This window comes from Ptychodera flava, chromosome 3 (assembly GCF_041260155.1).
Source record: "Ptychodera flava strain L36383 chromosome 3, AS_Pfla_20210202, whole genome shotgun sequence".
Lineage (NCBI taxonomy): Eukaryota > Metazoa > Hemichordata > Enteropneusta > Ptychoderidae > Ptychodera > Ptychodera flava.
In genome coordinates, this window is record NC_091930.1 from 19853459 (window position 1) to 19879337 (window position 25879).

A 25879-nucleotide genomic window follows, 5' to 3' on the forward strand; every position below is an offset into this window, starting at 1 on the left:
GTCCTCAAAATGCCTTTTGTGTTGCTGGTATGCTCGCTCTGAGCATAGACCTTAAAAAACGGACTGAGGTCCCCTCCCTGAGTGGCTAGCTGAACAAGTCCCAACAGCTGACTTTAATCCCATCAGATTAATTTTCACGGAAGAAGCTGACCAAAGTGTACTTTGAAAACTAATTATCTGGCAGTGTTTCTCAGTTGGGATTTAATAATATTGGCAAACACTAATTCAAAACTTTGGAGAGTGGTTTTGAATGTTGATCATGTCAGAGTCTGGGAAACACACTGTATGATAAAGTGTTGAGAAACATTTAAAGAGCCTAATCACAACCAGACTGTGTTGAGTCAATCTGTTTTGAAAGAATCCAAGTCTACCTTAAGTTAATAATCAGTAGTGTGGTGATGGACATGCATGGTCAGTTCTGAAAGGCTGTCTTGAAACTGTTCTTTCACCAGGACATGAAATGCATACGTGAACTTTCAGAGTCACCCATAGAATCATGAAATTGCTATCTCAACATTGAGACATTGATTGTACTTAGTATTCTAAATTAATAATGGGAATGACATCCTGCAGACCCCTTCTCTGACATTCTGCATTGTCAGGTACAATATCATTATAGCTGACAAAATGGACCATGTGTCAGGGTGAAGACAGGTGACCATTTTCCCGACGTCAAGAGGGCAAGCTTCTGCCTGGAGTTTACATAGTTCCTTGTTTGGGTCAATTTGTATGTCTGAATTGTTTATGCAATTTGCAGTCATGCACTGGGTTTCCATGATAGACAAAAGCATGTTCAAGAAATAAGATGATTTTCATCTTTGACCAGAACATAAATACATTAGAGTTTATCATTTTTTTTTTTGCGTAATTTTGTTAAGACCAGGATTTCCCATGTAATCAGGTAATTTGATCATTTTCAAATCCCACTGTTGTCAACCAACTCTGAACCCCTTCAAAATTGAATTTGACAGTTTCCTCTGAGGAATGTCGCCCAATTTACAAACGGAGTCTAGGTTTCGGGGCAAGGCCACACCCTTTCATTAACGTGGTTTGGCCCCCTCCATTTTCTTCTGTGACAAAGTTGGACTCTTACATAGTAAAATGGGGATGACAGGGCTAAAGAAATCCTTGCTGCACAATTTAACTGAGAAGTCAAAGAGAGCACTTAGAGTGATCTCTGATTTTCTTTGAAGGTACAACACGCCTCAGGCAGATATTTGGACTCTCAAATTTTCACAATTCTTTTCTGATGTACCACTTCTGGGGGTTCATTTTAAAGCTCTTGGAGTAATAAAAATTTTTGCTGTCTTAGTTTTTCAAAAATCAAGAATTTCGTTTTTCCCTTATACATTGTGTAGAGTCGATACAGGGATGGCAGCCATTTTGAATTTCAGATACCAGTGAACGTCAGGTAATTTGTTTCTCTAGAACCAAACTTTGCACAGTGACCCCTGATTTGAGAGTATGGTTGAAAGTTTCATTGAGGAAAGTTCAAGCAAAAGTTTAAGTCTTTCACTGTCAAGGCACATACTACCTTAAGGTGGGCAAGTTAAGTCAGTTAAAACCAAAATGCTAATCTTGAACAGTGCATTGATAAATGATAGGCAGACATAGAAAAAACAACAAACAATCAGACCAGATCTGGTAGCTGTTCATTGTGTATCAAAGATGTCATTTTAATCTTCAAAGTAAAAGTAAAAGTGACAGTGTACAGTGAAATATTAGAGTTTGGACGGAATTATGTCTGTAAACACACACAAAGATTTACGTATGATAGTTAAACACACCAACAATAGTTAAATTAACAAAACAGGCCGCATTGCAAATATCCACATGTAATATCAAATATATAGAAGAATTTCACCCAAAGGCTATGTAGTCTATGCTGACTTCTGTACAAAAGACTCAAGGGTCACTCAAGGTCAGCCTGTTTCCATGGTGATGGACCATGCCAATCACAAGCAGGGGTGAGGCAGGATGTCCCGATGGCCAACATCACGAAGAAACTGCTTTGCTTCCACGGAAACAAAGAAAAATGAACAACTCTATGAAAGTGCCTTTTTTTTAGTTCAATGTTCACTAATGTTCCTGCCATTTCTCAGTTTTTTCTTAGTGTTTGTCAAAGCTGAGTATTTCCCCAGGGGTGGTCAGTCGGAGTCGACATCTCCACTAGTCCCATTAATTGTCTTCTCAAACTGATCTAGCTGTTGCATGGCGACAGCGGCTTCTTCCAACTCACCCTCATCGTAATCACTGTTGATACAAACAAAAAAGAAATAAAATAAGCATGAAATTACAGACTGTTATGGGAAATTTGGTATTGCACTGAAAACCTTTATCGGAAAATTGGGCAAAATTCTTAAGTTAAATAGGGGATTTTGATACAATTTATAAAACGTAACAAATTTTATTTGAACAGTTTAACTTCTGACCCGCCCTTTAAAGACAAAAGTTTGGGAATAACCACGTATTTTCAACCAGTCAAGTAGGAATCTGTGGACAAGTAAAGGATGTCTGTAAAAAAGATTGATTACACAAAATTACACAAGTACTGTCTAGCCACTGGTTTCCGGCACTTCTATTTCTATCATAGTAACTTGTGTATAGTAAATAATTTCTGATTTCCTGCAGGATCCTGTCTTCATTACAGTTTTTATTTGGTCCCTGGAATATTTTCATGCGGTAAACATTGGAAAGAGATGTTGATACAGAAAATTCCTTAAATGTAGATGTCACAGAAAAAAAGTTATCTCTGACTTAGTCCAGGAAGAGTGATTAAATTGTTCCTCGGAATCACTTCTACTTTTAGGCTAATTTGGAATTTTTTTTGAAATTGCAGCAGATATATGTTCTTCTACGTTGCAACTGTTTTACTTTTAGGACATTTTTGTTGTGCACATTTTTACACTTTTTTGTTGAACTCAGAAGTCTGTGGAAATGCTCAGAATTTGTTCAATCAACACTGCCTGTATATGTAATGCCTAATAGTGTGGACAGTTCACAGTTCAACTCTCATCATAGGTAACGATGGGTTCGGACCAAGCTATGGTAATGATTAGTAGCCAACTATAGAAAATGAGGGTTTCTATATCCTTGTTCATTAACTCGCAGCTCTAGCCGCTGAGTTCTGGAACAAAACTCTGTACATGTAGATTCCGGTGGCCAAATTTTACATATTTAAGGTGTGAATGTTATCAAGGCATTGCACCTCCTATGCAATGCAAGGTCAATTTGACCTTACGTCCGCTGTTAAACTGAAAACAAGAACTGCAATGGTGGTGTCTTTCTGAAACATTACAATAATCTCATCTGGGTCAGTCAACATACAAAGGCTCTGGAAAATTCCATAATTTTTTTTCCAGGTTTTTCACTGCCAGTTCCCGTTCCCAATAAGTTGCCAGGCATCAAGAGCCGTGCTCTTCAGAAATTTTCCTGTCTTAGCTGCCTAACAACCACTACAACAAACTTAGCACACACATACACACACACATACAACAAACCAAAGTCTGAATTCATTTGTTCCTGTTTCAACTTGCAGGGCTTCCATCAATGTGGAGACCATCTCTGCCAGCTCTTGGCTTCATGCCATGGACCCTCTGACCATCTTTTTTTTTTCTTTCTCTTTCTCTCTCTCAAATAAGGACGGTGAAATATTTTGCCTCAAGACCAAAGAGGAACAACAGAAATTCAATGAAATTGAATTAGAGCTTGCTCAGGTTGACTTGCCAATGTTAATTCATTGAAATGTAGCTGTGTAAGTTACGTAGTCAAACAGAGTACTCTTGACATCACTCACAAAATGAAGCACTCAAGTTGCTAAAAGCAAACTTCATAATTAACAAAGCATGCTCAAAGATCTACCAGCACATTCAACACAGTAATCTACCATCTTCGCTTTTTCCCATGCAAAAATTTTCAAAAAGTTTGGAAAAAATCTCCTTTTCAGTGGTTTATCCACAATGACATGCTAACTTCAAGACATTTTGCCAACAACTAGTGAAAATGAAATCTCACTGAGAAAATTCACTCAAGTTTTACTAATTTTTTTCAGAACTACCCGTATTGCATCACTCATAAATTTGTTGAAGGCAAAGTACAAAGCACAAAAATTAGCTTTCTGTTGATATACAGTAACTTACACGAAACACATTTATGGTTAGAAATCGTGTTTGAAAATAGGTCACCACAAGACAAACTACATACATGTGACTCCGTCTGGCTGCAACACGTCCTTCCCTTCATAATCATCAAACATGATGTAATATCGGGCTTTGCTGGTTTTTGTTTTGTTTTATCTGTTGCCTTGGTTACCAAAGCAAAACAAAACACACCCTCAGCAATCCTACTTCTCATCAAACAAAAGAAGAAAAAAAAATCAATAAAAAATGACCGACAGTAACACAAATATTTCAATGTGAAACCATACCAAGATATGTCATGAATATACCAGACCATTCATAACTTGGACTGAAGTTTTTACTCAATATTTGATGCTTTTTGCTGCCATATTTGGTACATGTATAGCTTCATACTTTATCTGCAATGCCAGATCTAGTTAATTCTGAGCAGATTCAATGAAACAAAACAAACGCTGTTAAATTCCCACATTTCACCCTTCCAACCCGTTCCTCTGTGTGTAAGTCAGACCACACCACTGACAATAATATGATTATTCTAAAGTGTGTTGGTTGTGAGGGTGTAATTCGCATGAAGATTTAAGTTATAAATCTCTGAACAGAACTTGAATCTGACATCAAGCCGTGCAGCATATCTCCACCAGTCGCTCTGAATCTGATTGATCAAACTTTGATTGATAGAAGTGTTGTTATCTACATATTCAAAGGTGATTTTTCACCAAGAGAACATGTCCAGGCAACTACGGTAGATCATAAATACACTGTACTGTGTCGCACCTACGTAGTGTTCTAATTAAACAAGAACTGCTACAAGACTAAACACGACAGGAATGCTGTGGTGTTTGTAGTTGGGGAGGGAGTTTGGGAGGAGGAAGGAAGAAGGGGGAAATATGGTGTGGGACCCTACTTTACTGAAAGGTTTGCTGCAGTTGAGGGGGGGATTGGAGGTTGGGGGATTTGAGGTTGGGGGGATTGGAGGTTGGGGTGGGGGAAGTGGCTGTTACTTGACAATGGTATGGGAAGAATTTGGGGAAAGCTTAGAGTGTTTGACTCCTAGCATTTGTGGGTGGGGAGGGGGGTATGGAAATTGACCTGACGGAACGGTATATGAAAAAGGAACAATAAGAGAAAGAGAAGCATTACAGAATGTATAACTACTTGTCTTTGGAGAACGCTGAAAATGGGATGCACCTAACAAGAGACAGTGCAAAGTACATATTTCTGTTACCAGACACCTTCAGTGACATTCAACTAGGATACGCAATGCAATAAGTATGTGGATATACATTTTAAAAGCAGACTCCAAAGATTTAGATGGTAAGATAAAACGCTATGTTGCTGAAATTCTCTACCTGTTTTTAAGTTTCACAGATGTCAATCTCTGACAAAATAAATATTGATCAGTTTGTCAACTTGAATTGTACGGTATCTCTTCAATCAAAGCACGGACCATGACTGACATTTAAACTTGACCCAAAAACTTGCTCCTGGTTTTACATCGAAGCCAGGTACACAGTGATAAGGAAAGATTTGGACATCAGTGCCCATTTCAAACACCAAAACACCAAAGTGACTGGTATGTTTTTGGAACACGAAATACAAGTATTAGAATATCAAAGAAGGTTGTCAAGATGAATGGAAAGCTGAGCCAGGAATCTTTGGAAATGATCCAATTAATATATGGCCAATTTATGGGAAATGTATAATTCACACAGCACTGAATTGATTGGAGAATTAGCAGAATTTATCTTTTGTGTATCAGAGATGATCTGAAAGCTCTACTTCTGTTGCCTGGACAAACAATTTTCAAGGGGGGTCCTGATAATCTTTTTTGACACTACATTTCTTGCCACACTCCCTTTATAATGGTGTCTAACCAGTATGTGTTTTTCCTCTGTGTAATGTACACGTGCCTACAATACTAGTGTATTTATTAACTGTGATAAGTGAGGTTACTGATTATGTAGGTTTGACATGATTCGGAAACTGACTGAGGTGTAACAAACAATGCTTGCCTGCTAAACATATGAAACAGCCACTGATACTAATGCGGTGTTTTGTTTCAGAGCTACATTTTTTTCCCACTGCTCTTCTCAAAACACAAAAAGAATGGCAAAAGGTATGTGCCTCGAAAGTGAAATACTTTCACTTTGGCTCACACCTTTCCTCAACAAAACTTTAAAACTGTTCTCTTACCAAATGGAGAATGAAAATCAGGGGCAATCATGTGACTTTTTGGATGAGAGAAACAAACAATTTCACATTTACCAATGTATGAAATTCAAAACGGCTGACATCCCTGAGTTAACTCTAGGAGTACAAATCAAGATTTCTGATTTTTGAAAAACTAAGGTCGTGAAAGTTATTCTTTCTCCAAGAGCTTTAAAATGAATCCCCACAAGTGGTAGATCGGTAAAAATTTGTACAAATTTGAGACCAACTATCTGTCAGTGAGGCGCATTCTACCTTAAAGTCGTCTTTTTGTGGCTCTTGGTAAAACCTGAGGGCCTTGAGAGGCTCATGTTTGTACCCTATGTGTGTCAAGGCAAGGCTGTGGTCGGACAGGAAACAAAGCACAAGAGATATTGGTAACCTCGGAGAGAGGGCTAGCTGAGGGACACTCGTAAGAGGGATCCCCTTTGTCAGAACAATAAATTGTTGGGTCTGTGACGACACACGCCATAAATAATGACTATTGGCTCCAGCTCAATGACACCTCCAAGGCAAAAGAAGAGAAGAAATGAAGAAAGGTAGGAAAAATTTGAAAGTACAAAACATGACAATGAAAAAAGAAAGGTGAACTACAATTGAAACCTAAGACAATAGAACTTTGAACAGAGCAGTGGTGTACGTACACCCTGTAATGTCAACCGACCTGGTATGTGACTTGGAAGATATCCAACTCTCAGGGGCTTTTTTAATTGTTTGGGTATTCTTATGACGTTGAAGAGAAAAGAAAAACCCCCTGATAACAAAAAAATGTGAGATTGTCCCGTGTTGGGTTGATTTTGTTCATATCATGCCTGGGCTTGCCCTCCCTGCAGCGACGGACAAAAAAATTTAAAGTGCTTTGTCAGGGTGGGAGAGGGGGGTTGATGTCACTTTACTGAGTGACAGATTGGAATTTGTTGTCAGGATAGAATTGTCATTTTCCTGTTGGCAATCTTTCAACTGAAACAATCACTGAAATAATAGGACATTGTTGGTTTCTTTTTAATATTACGATAGTTCCTAAATAATTTAGCTTGCAGTTCCTTCTTGCAGACCCTTGTGATCACGCTGCTATGGTAGGCAGAATACCCTATTTGACAAAACCACTCACTCAGACGCCTTCTCTTGATCCAAGAAAGCAGCACTGCATTACATGATGTGGTACAGGCACTGGTAGTGCAATTACACAAAATTTACCATTTTGAGCTCCAAACCCAATTTTTTACACCTTCATAAATATACCCTGGCCAAAATTTTTCAGAGTTTTGCCAAAATTTTTATCAAAAAACTGAGCCGATGAAATGTGATACCCATTTGGTCCAAAATTATCGAAACAATTACAGAAAAATTTATCAACTTGGTAAAATGTTGCATTAAAATTTTGGTTGGAAAAAAATTACAGCACTCAAAGGGTTAAAGGAATAATAGGAAATTATAAAATTGATTTACAGAGTTCAGGGATCTCCAAAAGTTTCAGGTAAACTTGTACTACGGATGACAGATGGGAACCGTCCAGAGATTTCTGACCTAGTTTACCATGTGTACCCATGAACTCTGACAGTGAAAATTACTGAAAACTGGACAGGCCAGTATCCATTATGGACATTCCGGTGGTTCTACAACCAAAAATAATTATTTGTCCACCTTGGGAGAGCCAACCAGAGGAGATGGGTGACTAAGGTAGAGCGCACCTCGGGGACAGACATTCGGACTCTCAAACTTTTACAATTGTCTTCTGATATACCACATGTGGGGGTTCATTTTAAAGGGTCTTGGTGAAAGAAAGTTTTCACCGGCTTAGTTTTTCGAAATTCGAAAAATTGTATTTTTCTCCATTGAGTTAACACAGGGATGGCGGCCATTTTGAATTTCTAATATCGGTAAATCTTGAGTAATTTGTTTCTCTAGTACAAAAATTTGCACGGTGACCCCCTATTTTTATTCTTGATTTTGAAAGGGAATGATTGAAAGATCCCTTGAGGAAAGTTTGAGCAAAAGTTTACGTCTTTCACTTTCGAGGTGCATACTACCTTAACATGTAGAGTACAAGCAGACAAGCTGACACCAAATCAGTGAATGTAGCTGGGTGTAAACACTGTCCTTACCAAATTACCAAGCCAGGTATTGATAACATGTATTCCTTAGTGCAAGCAGAAATACAAGGAGTTTAGCAGCAGATGTGTTTTTTCTTATGAAGGTTGCTGTAATTGTGATCTGTCAGACCCATACTCCCTTTAAATTTTAGACATACCAATCCAAATTGCAAGACTTATTAGATATCATTGTCCTTTCATGAAATTTTAATCACGATGGTAATTTTATCTTCCTCACAAATAAATCGTCTATTTTGTTGAAAGGTTACAACAGCTCTCTTTTAATTGAAATCTCACTCTCTTTCAAAAACCTTGCTATGTGTATTCAAAGTGTGGATACTTTATAAAAAAAAACGGGTTTTTTTGGTAAATTTTGGTAAGTCCTGCAACTTATACAGTTAAAACTTATTAAAGCCTCCACTGTAAAGAGCTGACAAGAGGTCTTAGTTGGAGAATACCATGACTACTCCATGGATGAGAGATTCTTCCATATACCGTTATACATTGTTTCATCCAGGTTGGCATCAAAAGGGAGGGTCAACATATTTGGGGATCCCATCCCTTTTGTACGTTCTATTTATATCTCTGAGGTGTGACTAACAAAATTTCATGGGGACTTGTCCCCCCCTTGATAAAGTTCTAGGGGTGCCTAAACGTCAACAGAGGGAGAATCATCCCATGTCTAAATGAAACCCTGATAATACAGTAATTATGTCCCTACCAAGACTGTGTTTACACGGAATCAGGAATGCCTGCTAGTTACATGGCACAGTTGTACTCCCCGAATCAAGTAGAGAATTTCAGTCAATCTGTGACCTATGACCTCTGTATATCCTACCTTAAAACACATTCTTTTATCCCAGCAAAGAAATTATTGTTACAGTTCCCTTATACAGAATTCGATTCTCTTAAAGTTGTCATCTTTCAAAATTTAAAATAAACCAAACAGAAAGGATTTTCTTCTCTCTCTCTGTAGATACAAATGCGTATTCCTTTTTGTTACATTCAAAATGCTTTGGTTACAGAATACAGACACATGTATTTGAATCCATAATTTTAAATTTGCCTTCCTGGCATTGAAGCCGAAGAGACAAAAGTTCTTGTAACATTGACCACAGAGGGCGCCCTCTAAGAGCACTGTTTGCAGTTTGTCAAAACACATAATATATGCCAAGCCAGCTACTTTAGCGTGTGCAATATATAACTAGTACTTTGTTTGGAAAGAAATGCAGTACAATATATTGTCTGATAAACTTTGTAGGAAAAAAGTGTACTCCATTTAAATTTTTAGCAACAGAAGGCCAATCAGGTGATAATCTGGGGGCCATAATTTTCATACACTGTTGCCATCTTTCAGGTTTTATGACATATTGCACATACAGTTTTTATTGCACACACATGCACACTTCACAAGCTCATCTAGTAGTTATTTACAACAGAGAATGTAACATTCCAAAAATTAAACATCCAGTAGTTGTAACGTAAGATGATTTTCTCACTACTTTTGGTTTTTGTTTTTCACGTCAACTAGAGGTTTGACTTTCTGCTCCAAAAAGGCATGTTGTGATACACGGTGTTGAGCTTGTCATTTCAGCCTGTACATGTGTAGACTGCATTTTTATTGGTTGACAAGTGAAATCTGGCCCGGACTAGAATTCATATATTCACAAGAACACTGTATTATATAGATGTACAGATACTGTGTTGGTAAACTAAATAAATGGTGTTTTACCATGTTTTGAAAAGAGGAAAAAGAACTTGCAAAGTGACGTACAAAAACACAAAAATGGTGACATAAATTGTCAAAAGTTAAAGCTTCTGGAGATTATAAGATCCAATACACATAATTTTAAACTTTCTATTTTTGAGTTTTCCATCTATACGGCATCATTACTTTTTGTGCCATCACTTAAAATGATTTCAACATAGTTTAATAAAATTAACACTGAGTGAATCACGTCAGTTCATCATATGTTTAAATATCCACTGCTGCAAATTCCTTCCAATCCCGAATCTTAATGACCCCTACATGACCTTACATTCAGTATAATTTACTGACAGATATAGTACTACATGTAGTATTCAACATTCAACATTTTGTTTTCAGAAACTGAGTGCAAATTTTTTCTAGTATTAAAACTAGAATCACAATAGCGTTGATCGCGATTTCGGGTTTGTTACTAAATATAGCTGCACGCGCGCGACTTTCGGACAATATGCTGAAATTAGGACAAATTTTGTCGTTGTAGCGCAGCTGTTGTTGCAGCTTGTAGTCTCAGTCATCAATTCATACGAATAAGTGTGACGCTAAATAGCCTTTCTAACACTGGCAGGTTTTATTTTCGTCGTTTATGCGGAAAATGCAGACAAATGTTTATTTATACATATTAATGAGAGAGAACAGTGACATCATTTGCGATCAGCGCTGTTGACTTGAATTTTTAGTGGATAGCATTGCAGGGCTTTAATCATATACAAACTGGCGGCTTCATACAAATAACGCTGTATAAGGGTGTACAGTACAGTCATGTACGAGTCATGAAAGTACCTATTTTTGTATGTTCATAACAACATGCATCAAAATTATGTGTATTTCAGAAATGGGCAAAACTTATATTGTTGTTTGTGGCGCATTTCTTGATCATTGCCTTGCAATGTCACACAGCTGACATTTCAGTTCCCTGTAAAGTATGTCAGGCTGAGAGATTTATACTTCTGCTCAAACTTTTCCCATAGAAACTTTAAGTTACACCAACACAACATGGTTGGAACCAAAATCATTGTTTTCTATGGTAAGGTTGGACCTCAAGATAGGGAAATGGGGTGAAAGGGTTTGACCCACCCTTTTTCAAAATCACGAATGACTACGCAGAGTATTAGGTTCTAGAGAAACAAATCGTCTTAAATTTGCTGATAAGTGAAATTCAAAATATCTGCTAACCAAGTGCCACTCTATGGGGATAATATTAAATTTTCCATTTTAATTACAGCTGGCATACAAGTAATTGGCACACCAATTTAGGTAATAACACAGCAACTTAGCTGAGCATTTTGCTACATGTATATGACCCGGAGTTTACCTAAACAAGTTGGTTTTATGGTCTTGTAATAAGACTGATAAGAAATCCACCAAACTCAGCAGGCAGCTCCTCATCTGAGGATTTCCTATTTAGTGTGCTGATTAGTCGTACGCCAGCTGTGAACCAAGATGGTTACAATTTCAGTTACTCCATAAAGTTCAAAATGAGTCCATATCTGCACAAGCAGTGTGACAGCAAACTATTGTGAAAATTTGAGAGTCCAAATATCTGTGCCAGAGGCGCATTCTACTTTTAAAGGGGCAGTTATCAATCCCTGGCTCTTGTATAATTTGTTGACATTGAGTATTTACATGTTGTTAACACTTTGTTTTCCATCAACATCTGTATCAAGTTAACAAATTGGCATTTAGATACAGCTGATAAATGACATGCCCCTTGAGGTAATCATCTCCAGGATGAAGTGACATGGTCATGGCTTCATGACTGTCATAGAGAATTCTATTGCAGCATTCTCTACAGCTTGGAAAGACAGAGGGGTGGTCAATTTGCATTACAATACAGAATTTGCATATTCTTTTGTTGTGAAAAATGTATTCTTTTGTGCAGTTATTAACATATGAATAGATTGCTCAAAAACAGAGGGGTGACTCACCCCCTAAAGATCCCCCTAGAGGAGAACCCTGCTCTCGCCAGTCAACATCATTTACTTTGAACTTGCACACCAGTCAACCACTGGATATTTCGTTTTCAACCCAAAACTGTGACGGTCACAGATGAGGTGTTTTTCAGGTGATTATATTATACTTACTCATCATCTAATTCAATAGGTTTTCGAAGCTTGTGAGAAATTTCTTCTTTCTACAGAGATAGACAGACAGACAGAGTAAGAGATAGACGGACACAGACAGAGTAAGATTAGGCAAAGAAAAAGAAATGTGGGGAAAACATACATTAATATTTAATATGTTATAAATTTGTTTCACTGAACATTGACTTTTACACAACTAGGTATAAAGGTAGAATTTTGTGGTGCTGATGCATTTGGCATTCAGACAATAATAATCATTTATCTTTTGGGGATGTTTCTGAAAACAAGAGAACCTAATGTAAGTGTACAATCCACCTGGTATGAAATGGAATTTTGATTTGAGAGCTGCTGCCAAGGTAATGTGGTTCAACATCACGATAAGATTTACACTCTGAGGCAAAATGTTCACCCTAGAACACTTAACATCCGTACATTCCAACTTTTCCCCACACAGAAACTGGGCACTTTGGATTATTCATACCTATCTTAATCCTACTGTTCGTAATGTTTATGTCGTAAACACATCTATCGCACACTTTAAACACCTTTCCCGGGTTCTTGAACCCGGTTGGTCAAAATTGGCTGTTCTGGCCTTTTTGATCACCCCTCTTAAAATGCTTGGATAGTTGACTTGGAAAACAATTAACATTAAAAGTTTCATTAGCAATTAAGCCAAACACCGGAGACATCATGAGACACGAACAATCGCAACAACACCAATTCAAAGAAAAGTCAAATTAGACTCCACGAACAGCAAAAATTACAAAAACCTGAAAGCTATCTGAAGCTGCTAAACTCGCACTTCTAGAGATACCCTTTCAAGAATCGCGATAAACCAGCTTGCAAACAGTAGACAAATTACCATAAAAAACCTTTGACAAGGGTCAGGTTTTGTCTTCGTCAACACAAAAGATTACGTACACGAATGCGAAAGGCAATTACGCAACACTAAGTATTATACACAACTAGCCAGTGACGACACAGAACAAACAGTAAACAAAGTACACGAACTATTAAACAAAATGTACGAGAACAAACACATCGATCATGATACTTGTAAGTATCTTGATCAAGAAAACATAAAAGTCGTACCCCGCAGTGGTACTTATTGCCTAAAAATTCACAAACCTCGGCAAAATTCTAAAAGACACACTATTCAAACAAAATTAACTGAAGTAAAGAAACATAGAACAAACAAACTGAACCACCAACGAGAACTCACAACGAGACCCAAACATTAATATACTTGCCTCGCTACTCGAAGAGCAAGACCACTAAAATACATTAAAACAAGTCATCGTTGATGACACAGTCCCCACTTGTTAATGGGTACTTTGATTACATGTCCTCAGAGAGGATAGAGTCCTCTTCATTAATTAGGTCTGTGATAAAATACTTTGATACAGATGGCACTCAATGGCCAAGAATGAGTTCCATGGTGATGAAAACATAAAACCAAAGTAGGCCACCATCCTAAAGTTCATAAAATGAGTCTACTAGGAATTAATCAACAGGATGTTGCAAAACATTTTTGCATACAATCCTAACACTTAACAGATTATCACTTGTACCATATTTCATAAAGTTTGATGCAGTATTTACAACACTATGAGATCAACATCTGTATAAAGTTTCATCAAATTTGACGTTGTATTAATTTGTGGCTATATCACCCTAATTAGGAAAGTTCATTACTTATGCAATTACAAATTAATTAAAATGACACTGATAAATGTCTTTTTCAATGTTAAAGCAATGTGAGCTTAACATCTGTACAAAGTTTCATGAATTTGATGCAGTATTTCTTGACATATCAGCCTATTTACGAAACTTCAATAATTGACATGTTACTGCTACATGACGTGAAACAAATTGAGGAGCATATGTATGAAATAGGTCAATGTCCTAGTACCAACTTTGAATGATACTGGTGGCAATATGTCTGAGTTATGGCTCTGTACATAAGAAAATTGTAACAAATTCACCGCCATGCAGCGATATTTGATCTTACTGTTTAAAAAATCAACAAGTATATGTACGACATAAGTCAATGTACATGTACCAACTTTGAATAAGATCAGTTGAGACTTGCCAGAGTTATGGCTCTCGACATGAAACAACCATAACGAAATTGCTGCCATGCAGCCATATTGGATCATATCATGAAACAAATTGACGTACATATGTATGACATAAGTCAATGTCCTTGTACCAACTTTGAATAAAATCGGTTGAGATATGCCTGACTTATGGCTCTGTACATGAAAAAATCGTTAGAAAATGGCTGCCTGGCGGCCATATTGGATTGTATCACAAAACAAATTGACGTGCATATCTATGACATTGTTCAATGTCCTTGTACCAACTTTGAATAAAATCGGTTGAGATATGCCTGACTTATGGCTCTGTACATGAAAAAATCGTAATAAAATGGCCGCCTGGCGGCCATATTGGATTGTATCACAAACAATTGACGTGCATATCTATGACATTGGTCAATGTCCTTGTACCAACTTTGAATAAAATCGGTTGAAACATATCTGAGTTATGGCTCTGTACATGAAAAAATCGTTAGAAAATGGCCGCCTGGCGGCCATATTGGATCGTATCACAAAACAAATTGACGTGCATATCTATGACATTGGTCAATGTCCTTGTACCAACTTTGAATAAAATCGGTTGAAACATGTCTGAGTTATGGCTCTGTACATGAAAAAATCGTTAGAAAATGGCCGCCTGGCGGCCATATTGGATCGTATCACAAAACAAATTGACGTGCATATCTATGACATTGGTCAATGTCCTTGTACCAACTTTGAATAAAATCGGTTGAAACATGTCTGAGTTATGGCTCTGTACATGAAAAAATCGTAATAAAATGGCTGCCTGGCGGCCATATTGGATCGTATCACAAAACAAATTGACGTGCATCTGTATGACATATGAAGTAATTCTTGTACCAAGTTTGAATGAAATCGCTCCTTGCATCTCTGAGATATCTGCGTGAACGGACGGACGCACGCACGGACGCACACACGCACACACGCACGCACGCACGGACGCACACACGCACGGACACGACCAAACCTATAAGTCCCCCCGGACGGTGTCCGTGGGGACTAATAATTTTTCACAAACACAAACTAAGGAAAGAATCTACACTGCGACTGATGAGAAACCACTCTCGGGTTTCGAAACGCAAGCGTCAAAGGGCCACTCTATCAACTCTGTAACACAATAGGTCCGACTGCGTCTCGCCATAAGCTTTCCCCACACAAACAAAACATTACCGTACACACTGACCCAAACTTCCCTACAAATATCCGAGGCGAAACAAACATTTTTATTAACATAAACAATCGGATAAGAATGTAGGAACACATTTTTGAAACGAATCAAACACAAACTCGACACAAAAACATTTTGGATAGTTAGGTGGGAGCCTCTTTCACACTTTTTACATTCATTGCTCTTGTGTGGGGGGTTGTCAACCTGATGTAATCGCAAATCCTCAGATTTCCATCTGATATAGGTATGTACGTAAACAAGAAAAGTAAACTCATGAATTTTAATAGACGGGGTGGCTAAGACCAATTTCAATAGAGATTGGTCTCAGCCACCCGTCTAAGTCTGTGTGGGGAAAAGTTGTCATGTATCACAAAACAGCCTCTGAGAGTGACGTTAATTCATTCCCAACAACCAATCAAAGGCATTGGCATCATATCCGATTGGAAATCGTGGCACTGCAGCACTTTGGGATAAAATCATCAATTGTTTCATAGAAGACAGAAGCACTTCCTCTCATTGTCAGACATCACATTGACAAGGCAGCAGCCTGGAGTTTTAGTAGTGCGCCCTCAGTGTCAGAAATCACATTCTAGCAGCCTGTATTCTTACCAGTATGCTTTCAGTGACAGAGATCACAGGGCAGCCTGGATTCTTACCTGAATTCTCTCTTCTTTCCTTCTACGTAGCCTCATAATCGTCTCTTCCCTTTTCTGTGCCTATTAAGACAAGAAAGTATTTTCACAGCTCAGGTATCTGGTATTTTAGTGTTACTGTAACTCTCAATACCTATCATGGCATATGGCTGATGTGAAGAAATTACCAAGCATTTCCTATATTGACTCCAAGACCAAGAGTCCATAAATTTCAAAAGGCTCAAGCACACTGCCTTACTGGAGGTACATATCAACAGGGTCACTGTCAACAAGGTGGACAATTAGGGACATTTCAACAGTGCAAAGTTTATTCCACAATTTTTCTCAAAATTTCAGTTAGCCACTGACCCTGGAGCTACATGTAGACTTCCGCCATTACCATGATAGAGAACGATGATGAAACAGTGACAGACACACAGTGAAATATACAGTTATGTGGAAGCATGAATTTCCCTGGGATTTAGTTACACTATTCAGATGTCATATATATTTCACTGGCATCGACCCTTTGAGTGCCGCCGAAGTCTAATTTTGTCCCCTCTATAAAATAAACCCCAGTCAATTTTTCTCAGATTTTTTCTAAAATTTTGAGCAAAAACTGTAGCCAATGAAATATGATGTCCATTTGGTCCAAAATTATCAAAAAAATTACAAAAAAATTAATAAGAATTGGTAAAATGTTGCTCTAAATTTTTGGTGGGAAAAAATTACAGCGCTCACAGGGTTCAGGTAGAATGTGCCTCAAGGACATATTCTGACACTCAAATTTTCACAATACTTCTCTGATCTACCATTTGTCGGGGCTCATTTTGAAGCTCATGGAGTAAGAAAGATGTCAACTGTCTTTTAAGGTTGAATGCACCTCGGGGACAGACATTCGGACTCTCAAACTGTTACAATTCTGTTCTGATATACCACATGTGGGGGTTCATTTTAAAGCTCTTGGTGAAAGAAAACTTTTCACCAAATCGGGGGCCACTCTCGGAGAAATCCTACCGGTGCGCTAAACCTTTGATCATGATCATCTCCACAGTCAAAATCACAGTCATTAGCAATTTGTACAGTTGTTCAAGTCTGACATATCAATAATTCATCACATATATAATTTACGTAAACAATTGAATCAAACCAAAAGGTTAGTTTGCTTTTGTCGTGGTTGGTCCTATTGCGCACGTACGGAGAACAACTTTGCAGTGGGGCTTGGTTGGTTACGGGGGCCCGATCTCTAGTATTCTCCTTTTCTTGACTTGATAGACTATAGTATTTTCTGCAGAAAATTCAAGGGTTTTACATGTTGTGTTGATGATGGCCCCCGATTTTCTAAAATGGACCCCTTGGGACAGGAGTAGGGGCCCACAGTGGCCCCCTGTTTTGACATCCTAAAATGAACACTGTGTATCATCAGTAGAATAGACAGTGGAATTTCTTGTGTATCTGTGACACATACACACAAACACAGACTGACACACACTGTGATACATGTTGCACCTACCTGTCTCATTAGTTTGCCACTTTCCTCCTGTAAAACTCCAGAATGCGCCGTCTCAAGAAATTTTGTCAAAACTGAAATTACAAAAACAATTTCTTTTAAATTATTAAATTACTTCTTGATGTTTTCCATAACACACTGAAAAACAGAATACAATGGCTACTCACACCATTCATTGAACTAACAGAAATCTTCAACAAAATACTTGCGGAAAGTCATTAAGATAACTTGTCTGTTAAAGGCTAACAGCCTAAATTTTATGGTCTATTAGGAATTTCTCAGTATTAGTGTCCTTGACAATGGTTGCAGTGTTCTCCACAGACTGGATTTTTTTTGGATCTTTGGGAACAATATATGCAATAAGATGGATTCATAATTGTTCAGACTTTCTAAGCAAGATAAACAGGCTTGAAGCTGATTTAAGACCTATTTGGTTATTTCGTTGATTTGTTGATCATTTGAGTCATCGCTAACATGGTGATGCATACCATCACTGACTTCAAAAAATACTGAAATCTGACTTGTGCTCATTCATACAATGCCCATCTAAAGCAATATACTCCACAAGTATTTGAGAAGCTTCCAGGTATGTGCTTATATTAAGGTAGCTTTCCGCCTTTGCGACGACCTATTTTCAAACGTGAATTTTGCCATCAAGATGTGTACTTTTACCCAAGTATTATATATCACCTGAAAGCTATTTCTATGAATATTTTTGTTTTATCAAGAAAATTAGTGTGCGATGAATTTTTTGAAGATCTTAGTGAAAGTGTAAAGAAAATGGGTGGTCTCACGTAAAAAAGTTTAAGTCTGAGCGGAGAGGGGCTATTGTTTAGGTGTTAACGGGCAATTGGTCTTCAGAATACTGGCTACAAAACCGTGTCTCAGATTTTTGAAAAAGGCCTTAGTTTTTTCATATCGTTGAGTCAAAGTTTATCCACCGATTAGTCTTACAATGCCGCCTAATTAAGCAGCAATAACTCGACTTTAAAAATCTTCATAAAAAAACTGAGACACGGTTTTGGAGACAACCTACTTGACAAACGTCTGTGAAAATCTGGTGAACTTCCGTTCACGCGTTCTCGAGTTAAACTCTTTTGAGCGTGCTGCAATGTGACAAAATGCCGAACCGAGAAAAAGGCGATTTAGTAAATTGGTTCGGGGTTTTCCTTTAAAATGGCAATAAACAATGTACTCAACCGACAAACACTAAAACCAGATAGTGAAATCAAAGTGTTCAACTTCAACAGTATATTCACTCATTGAAATCAGTGTCAACGGTCGAAATGAGGCTAAAAGGGTGAATTTTGGGAGCGTTGTACTCTTTTAGAGCGCAATCTACACAGTAGCTGATGAGTAAATAAACTTGGGGAGTGCCAGGGAAGGGATTATGCATAATCTGTTGACTGATTAGTTGTAAGGTTTAAATAGAGTATTAACTGTTCGACCTAACTGTCGGAACTGCTACGGCATCTCGATGCCGTCTACACGAGCGCTTGGACTAATTACCTCCATGACAAGCGTACATGCACTACAGTGTAAGTTTATGGCAGCATTCGATTCGACCTCGGAAACGACTCACTGCTGCGGAAAGAAAGCGAGCCCGATGAGTGATATAGGGAAAACAATATTGGCTGACAACAAAAATATCTGCGTTTGTATGTGGATGTACATTTGCGGTGTCTGTGATCATGGAGATAAAAAAAAGAACAGCTCCATGCTGTGATTCATTACGGTTAGAGTAACCGAGGATTCTAGTGAGCAGCCATTTTTTAGATCTTCACGCGCCTTGAAAACCGATTAACACTAATCAAACTACGAGAATTTCTGAGACAATAGTTCGTCCTCACTCTGTACAGCATTTCTGTGGGTGAAGACTTTTCTGGAGTCATTTATGCTAAAATGACCAATCGCCTGTCGGCGGCATAAAAGTCAAAGGAGAGAAGTTGAGAAAACATGAACATAGAGAAAAGTACGTCATTTCATCAAGCGCAAGTTGCATGCGATAGACCGCTCGTCAAGCGTCATACGTCACAGATAGATATTACTCTCTGCTGTCGTTCGTATCCAACATGAGTACCATCGATTCCAGGCGAATATGATATCAGACCCGTCTTCATTACATGTAAATCTCAGGATTAGGATGGTGTATTCAAGTAGTTAGCCCGTAAGCGTCTCATGCAATGGTTTACCACGGTCCCTCCACACGACCAATGATGACATGTTGATGAAAACTCAGGGCGATTACGTTATTACGTTGTGACGGTCAAATTCATATTGAAATTTGTCTTCGGTCCTGCAGCATTTTGGCTACTGCCATGATAACTGATAACAATGTTGTCGTGTCCATTCCCATAAAATCATTTGATTCACATTCGTCCGGTGTACGATGAACATTTGTTAGTCGACGTATGTTTTTACCTTGTCAAGGTCGGTAACGAAATGGGACAAGGAAAAACGGGACCGCGGGATTGAAACGACTTCGACATTATCAGTTCACTGCCATTGTGCCAAAACGTCTGCAAACCAAAGCAGCTATTGTTTTGTGGCGTGTGATTTCTGCATCGCTACGTATTTTGCCTTGGGAAAATTTCCTGTCGCTGTCTTGAAGCCCATGCAATTTGTTTCCACCTTGTATTTTCTAATCCCAAGTAGTTCCAGTGCCGCGGTTTCTGATATTTCATTTTTATTCATAAATTGTTCAACTCACTCAGTATTCTCATCGAACGGACAATGTCGGGTTTCTAGACCTTTTGGCGCAAAGTCGTTTCGGCCACACAATTTCCGACGCCAAGACGTTTAGGCAACGCGACCAAAGACGTTTCGGCACTACCTGGTTGGGGGAACTCGTGCCAAATGTTACAAATCAAAACACTGAGAAGTATAGTGTCATCATTCACATGCTTTAAAGTTTGTGAGAACATGGTGAAAAACCGTGAGAAAAGAGTTTCATATCAATGACATTTTCAATAGCAATAGCCGCCGACACTGTCAAAGTTTGAAAAGCGGCGCCTAAACGGCACTGTAAAAGTCATACTGGTCAGAACGCAAAGGTCACGCTTATGAATATGACTGGTCTGTCAGTTACTTATAAGTTTGAAGGGAAAAAAATAAATCGTAACGGGGGTGTCGAAATGTCTTGGGGCCAAAAGAAGCCGAAACTTCGGCCGAAAGAGGCCGAATGTTGCTTGAATGTTGAAGATGTGAAGAGTGTCTGTTGCGGTATTCAAGTGTTCCCGCTGTCACTAAGGCCGCCAGTGGAACGTACCATTTATGTATACGGGACAGCCTCTTCAAAGATGTTTAACATTACGAAACTTATCCACCACTCCTGGTGCTTTTACAAAAGCACAAAAATGTCCCAGATAAAACATTTAGTGTGTGGGCCATTTTTGTAATCTGAAATTGTACCGTCAACAATGTCATAAGTCTGACCTTGTCCGATTGTGTCGATAAATTGTGATCTTTTGGGAGCGGCCACCCCTATGAGAAAAACGGTAAGACCCACCTTTCGCCAGGTACACTCTATGGTCTTGACCCACACAGTGAACGGTAGGTGTTAATTGGATTTTCACAGCGGATGTTGTCTAAGTGCATGTGAATACTGTGACGCTGCTTGCTTAGCGTAATCCCTTGTCAATCAAGACTTAACGGTAGTCTCAAACGCCAAAATGTACACCTGTGCCTCTCGTACATTTTTATTCCAAAATTTCACCCAAAAACAGGAACTTCACGACCAAGATATTCTACACACAAGGAAGATCAATATTATAGGAATACTTTTCAGGGATAAAAGAAAAATCGTGTTTTTATCTCAAAATACCAAAACAAAGGCGGAAAGCTACCTTAAATAAACACAAATAAAGACTGCTGACAGTGAATGAGAAGCCATAGGGAAATCGTCATTTTCAGTTTCTCGGCAAACTGTGGCTGATGCAATAATAATGAACGATTTCTAGGCAGACTGCAATTGCTACCTGCGTTTATATAACACTGACAGGCTTGACCCATGCTATGCATGTGTTGTCTGTGCTTCAGGTATGGTAATTAATATTTACATGTGAGAAAGTCAACAGAGCAACAAAGGGTTACTTTTCGCTCAGCTTCATAACGCTCTGCTGCCACTGAGGGCATCTGTCAGAAACACACATTGCAGCAAAGGGAGTTCATACAACAATACATTTATGAGGCATTAACCCCTTCACCACCATGGTTTGTCCCAAATCCATTGTTTTCTATGGTAAAGTTGGACCTGTATACAGGGAACCGGGGTGAAAGGCGTTAAAACAATGCAAAAGAAGTGATGAAGAAAGGATGATTGTAGGAGAATTATCCCAGCTGTGACTCCTGTCATGCCCCAACTCCACGGTCAAGTGTGTAGGTCATATGTGGCCCAGTAGGTGATTTGCCTAGCTAATGGAGGATATCTCTCCCTGATACACTTACCTTTAGGTTCCTCTATTGGTTTAAATGCTCGATTCACAACTGTAATGAGAAAATATATCATTATATAATTCGAAATTTATGTAATTGTACTTTCTAGTGTCTTGTCAATCACTTAACAACACATTATGGTCCAGCGCAGCACTATGTACAGTATGTGCAGACAACATATAAGGTTTCTGATGTATATACACCCGATCGCGCTTTTTTTTTATGGAGCGTATCTGTCCTATGACGGAAGCAAGGCATAAAAGTTGTGTGTACACTAAATGTATTACCAACGCATGTCACGTGAACAAATGTTCCTGCGATCTAGGCTTCTCTGTAGCCCCACAACTCTCCTGCCTGATGAGAAGCTGTGTTGTTAGCTCTGCAATACAGTAGCTCAAGATTTTGCCCGGGCGTTTGGGTTGGACAGCAACCCAAACACCCAGGCAAAACCTCGAGCTACTGTACTGTAGCTACTGTGTACGCAAAAGTTCGTTACAATCTGTGATTACAGTAATCATGTACATTTTAGTCCCAGCTTTGACACCCTGATCATCAGTTCATCATAATTTTTTTTAATTATTGTCAAAACCATTGTATTCGGCAAATGGGAGCTCGACCGCAAGTTCCCAACTGCTGCGTACAACCACGGTTACTCTACCCCACTGGTTAGGAAACTTGTATTGTTCAAAGGTGTGAATGAGGAGGGATGCGCACCTAAAGCCTATGATGTCATAGCGTGCTTTCTGGCGTCGCATCCTTGTACTTCGCCCTGACCTTAGCGCCACGAAAATCGTAAATTCTTTGCATTTTAGAGAGAGATCGACGTTGTAAAAGCCCTGCTCGATGGATGAACATGTATACATAACAGACGAGTAGGTAGTTTCTATCATTATGAGAATCAATGTTGACGAAAATCGACAGTTTTACGTTGTATGACGGCAGCCATGTTCACTATTGCATCGCCAGTACAGGTACTGCGTCTTCTGACCCTTCAAATATCGGTGCGTAGTCTTGAAACTGTACATTTCAGAATTGAACATGTAGCTTATGTCTTTTTTATTGCTTTGTTTGCAAATTAAATGATTTTCGACCGTATTTACGATTGTCACGTATGTTATGGCCGACGATGTCGAACTCCGCCATTTTGTTCTTTCGTGTCTGACTTTTTTCTTCAAACGCACGGCAATTAGTGAACGGATCATCTAAATTGACGTGCCAATACCGCTGATCACCTGAAGGATGTTTCCAACTTACTGGATGCCACATTTTATGAGTTAATTTCATTTTGCTGTAAAGAAAAAGGCGATAGATTCCGATACCATAATATCGGCATTGCAGCTGGTCTTTCAAAATTTTTTTTGCATCTTTTAACTCTACGTCTTTTCCTATAGATGGTGCTGCGACAAATCAACGCAGGGATATAAGTATCAAGAAGGAGAAGAATGGCGGCGATACTTCCAACCCTAAATGTAAGTGCAATATGCAACAAATGTGTTAGTTACGAGTCTTGGCAAACATTTGAAGGCCCACTTAATAGCAATGGCTATTTCATTTGGCCTTCCATGCTGTTTTTCTTGAGATTTCAGACATTTTTTATTTCGATTACAGACGGCGTGGGAGGCAGCGTAGCCAAAGCCAGACACTCTCGCCATACTCCTAGGGCTAAGACGGCGGCTACCTGCAAAAATTGTAGCGCTACGGTGAGGCAGTCCGTGATTTTTGGTTTTTGCGACTTCGCTCACCAGTAGCGCTACAATGCCGATGGCCCTGGGGAGTATTAAATAAGCGCACCCCACTAGGCGTGTTGATGTGAAATGCTACATGTTTACTACATTTGGTCGTACCGATTTATCACTACTCAAGACTAAACACTGTTCTACACTAGCCTTGTCGTTTATGGGGTGTGGAATTTGTTCAAACACGTCGATCGCTTTCAGAAAACATTTCTGGGAGCAGCCATTACAACTTCCGGTAATGGCAGCTCCCTAATACACGGATCCCCCACGGTCAATGTTTATGGATCGCGATCGACGTGTTTGAACAAATTCCAAACTCCATAAACGACAAGGTTAGTGAAGTAAAGTGTTTAGTCTTCACATGGACGTAAAAATTTTACATCCATGTGAAGACTAAACACTTTACATCCATGGTCTTCAGTAATGATAAATCGGTACGACCAAATGCAGTAAATATGTAGCATTTCACATCAACACGCCTTGTCGAGTGGGGTGCGCTTATCTAATACTCCCCAGGGCCATCGGCATTGTAGCACTACTGGTGAGCGAAGTCGCAAAAACCAAAAATCACCGGCCGCCTCACCGTAGCGCTACAATTTTGCAGCTAAGACGGCGGACATCTTTTTCACTATCCGGGTCAGGTTGTTTACATCCGAGGTCCTGACTCTGTACCGTTCCATTAAAATTACGCGTGCCGCCACTGGATACCAGTAGGCTAACGTGTGAACTACGTTTTAACACCCTTTTGTCCCACATATTTTTCGAGACAAGGACTAAAACAAAAGAACAGGCCAGTTTCCTAACCGGTGGGGTAGAGTAACCGTGGTACAACTACAAAGCCACAGTTTTGTACGTTACTGTATGTAGCATACTTGTGCAGATACAGTACTCTACTCACAAGTTCCTTTTGGTTTAGCGACTGGAAGTCTTTGCCTAATGTCTCCCGATACGAGCCTTGATTCAATGGGAGGTAACAACGTTATCGACTGCCAAAATAACTTGGCGCATGCTTGATCTTCTTTCCTTGAATTACTGAATTCAGTCAAATCTTCGGGCATCACTTGCGTTGTTGACGCCGCCATTTTATGTGTTACTATGAAAATGCGCGGTTGTTCGTTGCTCCTCTACTATTACCGCGTCGCGCCGATATACAGCGCCTTCGTAGTATGTGCACCGAGAAACCTTCGTTTTTACGGGAAAAGTCCGTCAACAAAGGAAGAACAACCAATCTCATTTGTTCCCTTGCTTTATATGTATTTATTAAATTCCTTTGGTTGTATCATCTCGTAACCATAAATCTGCACCTTGGACTAAACTTTTCCAACATTCGCTATGCAGTTGTATCCTGAACGTTCCCAATCTGATTAAAACCAGATGTAGAGTACGGCGACGTCTATACTTGCGCGGTAGTTAGAGGCGACAGCAAGAGAATAACGCGCAAGTACATACGTCGCCGTACTCTACATCTGATTTTATTCAGATTAGAACGTTCCAAGCGCCAGCCTGTTGGTGTTAAAACCAATTGGAACATGTTCTACATAACGATAAGTATGGGGGTCAAAGTCATGTTTTGCTGAATACTCTACAAAACGATAGGTTGAAAGTCCTACTAGGGTCAAATAAAAGCAGATTTGATAGGGTTTGTTTCTATTTTTCTGTGGTCAAAAATCTGACACGGGCGTAAGGGGCATAGCTCTCGATACAAGTTCCAGAGAGCAACGAGATAGCAGTGAAATTCCAGTACACAGGGAAGAATGTCTTCAGATATTTGTTTGAAAGTGAAAGATACCGAGATCAGCCCCACAATTTCCTGAACCTTTTAAAGCATATCACAAAATGCAGAATTGTAAGGGTCGGTTTCCATCCGCTATGACATTACAAGTGCAGCCCGATCAAATCACGGAGGTAAGAAAATACCTCCATGATCAAATAAAGTAGATACACTAAAATACTTAAGATGTTTTTAAAGTTTTATATTCCATTTCACTTG

At 39.0% G+C, this 25879-nt stretch overlaps 1 protein-coding gene across 1 annotated transcript; it reads right to left on the bottom strand.

Annotated features, from left to right (window-relative positions):
- Window positions 1-1655: 1655 nt before the first annotated feature.
- On the bottom strand, window positions 1656-24985 carry LOC139129700 (cilia- and flagella-associated protein HOATZ-like). Its single transcript, XM_070695377.1, has 6 exons — window positions 24788-24985; window positions 22166-22204; window positions 17723-17793; window positions 16234-16293; window positions 12290-12339; window positions 1656-2253 (listed from the first exon to the last, which is right to left on the bottom strand). Exons 1-6 carry the CDS (start codon window positions 24969-24971, stop codon window positions 2148-2150), a joined length of 510 nt encoding a protein of 169 aa, XP_070551478.1. The 5' UTR covers window positions 24972-24985; the 3' UTR covers window positions 1656-2147.
- Window positions 24986-25879: the final 894 nt, after the last annotated feature.

Coding starts and splice junctions, on each gene's coding strand:
- LOC139129700 (XM_070695377.1), bottom strand. CDS start 24,971: ATGGCGGCGTCAACAACGCAAGTGATGCCCGAAGATTTGACTGAATTC. Junction 16,294..17,722: donor GTGGCAAACTAATGAGACAG/GTAGGTGCAACA, acceptor TTGTCTTAATAG/GCACAGAAAAGGGAAGAGAC. Junction 2,254..12,289: donor CCTATTGAATTAGATGATGA/GTAAGTATAATA, acceptor TTGTATCAACAG/TGATTACGATGAGGGTGAGT.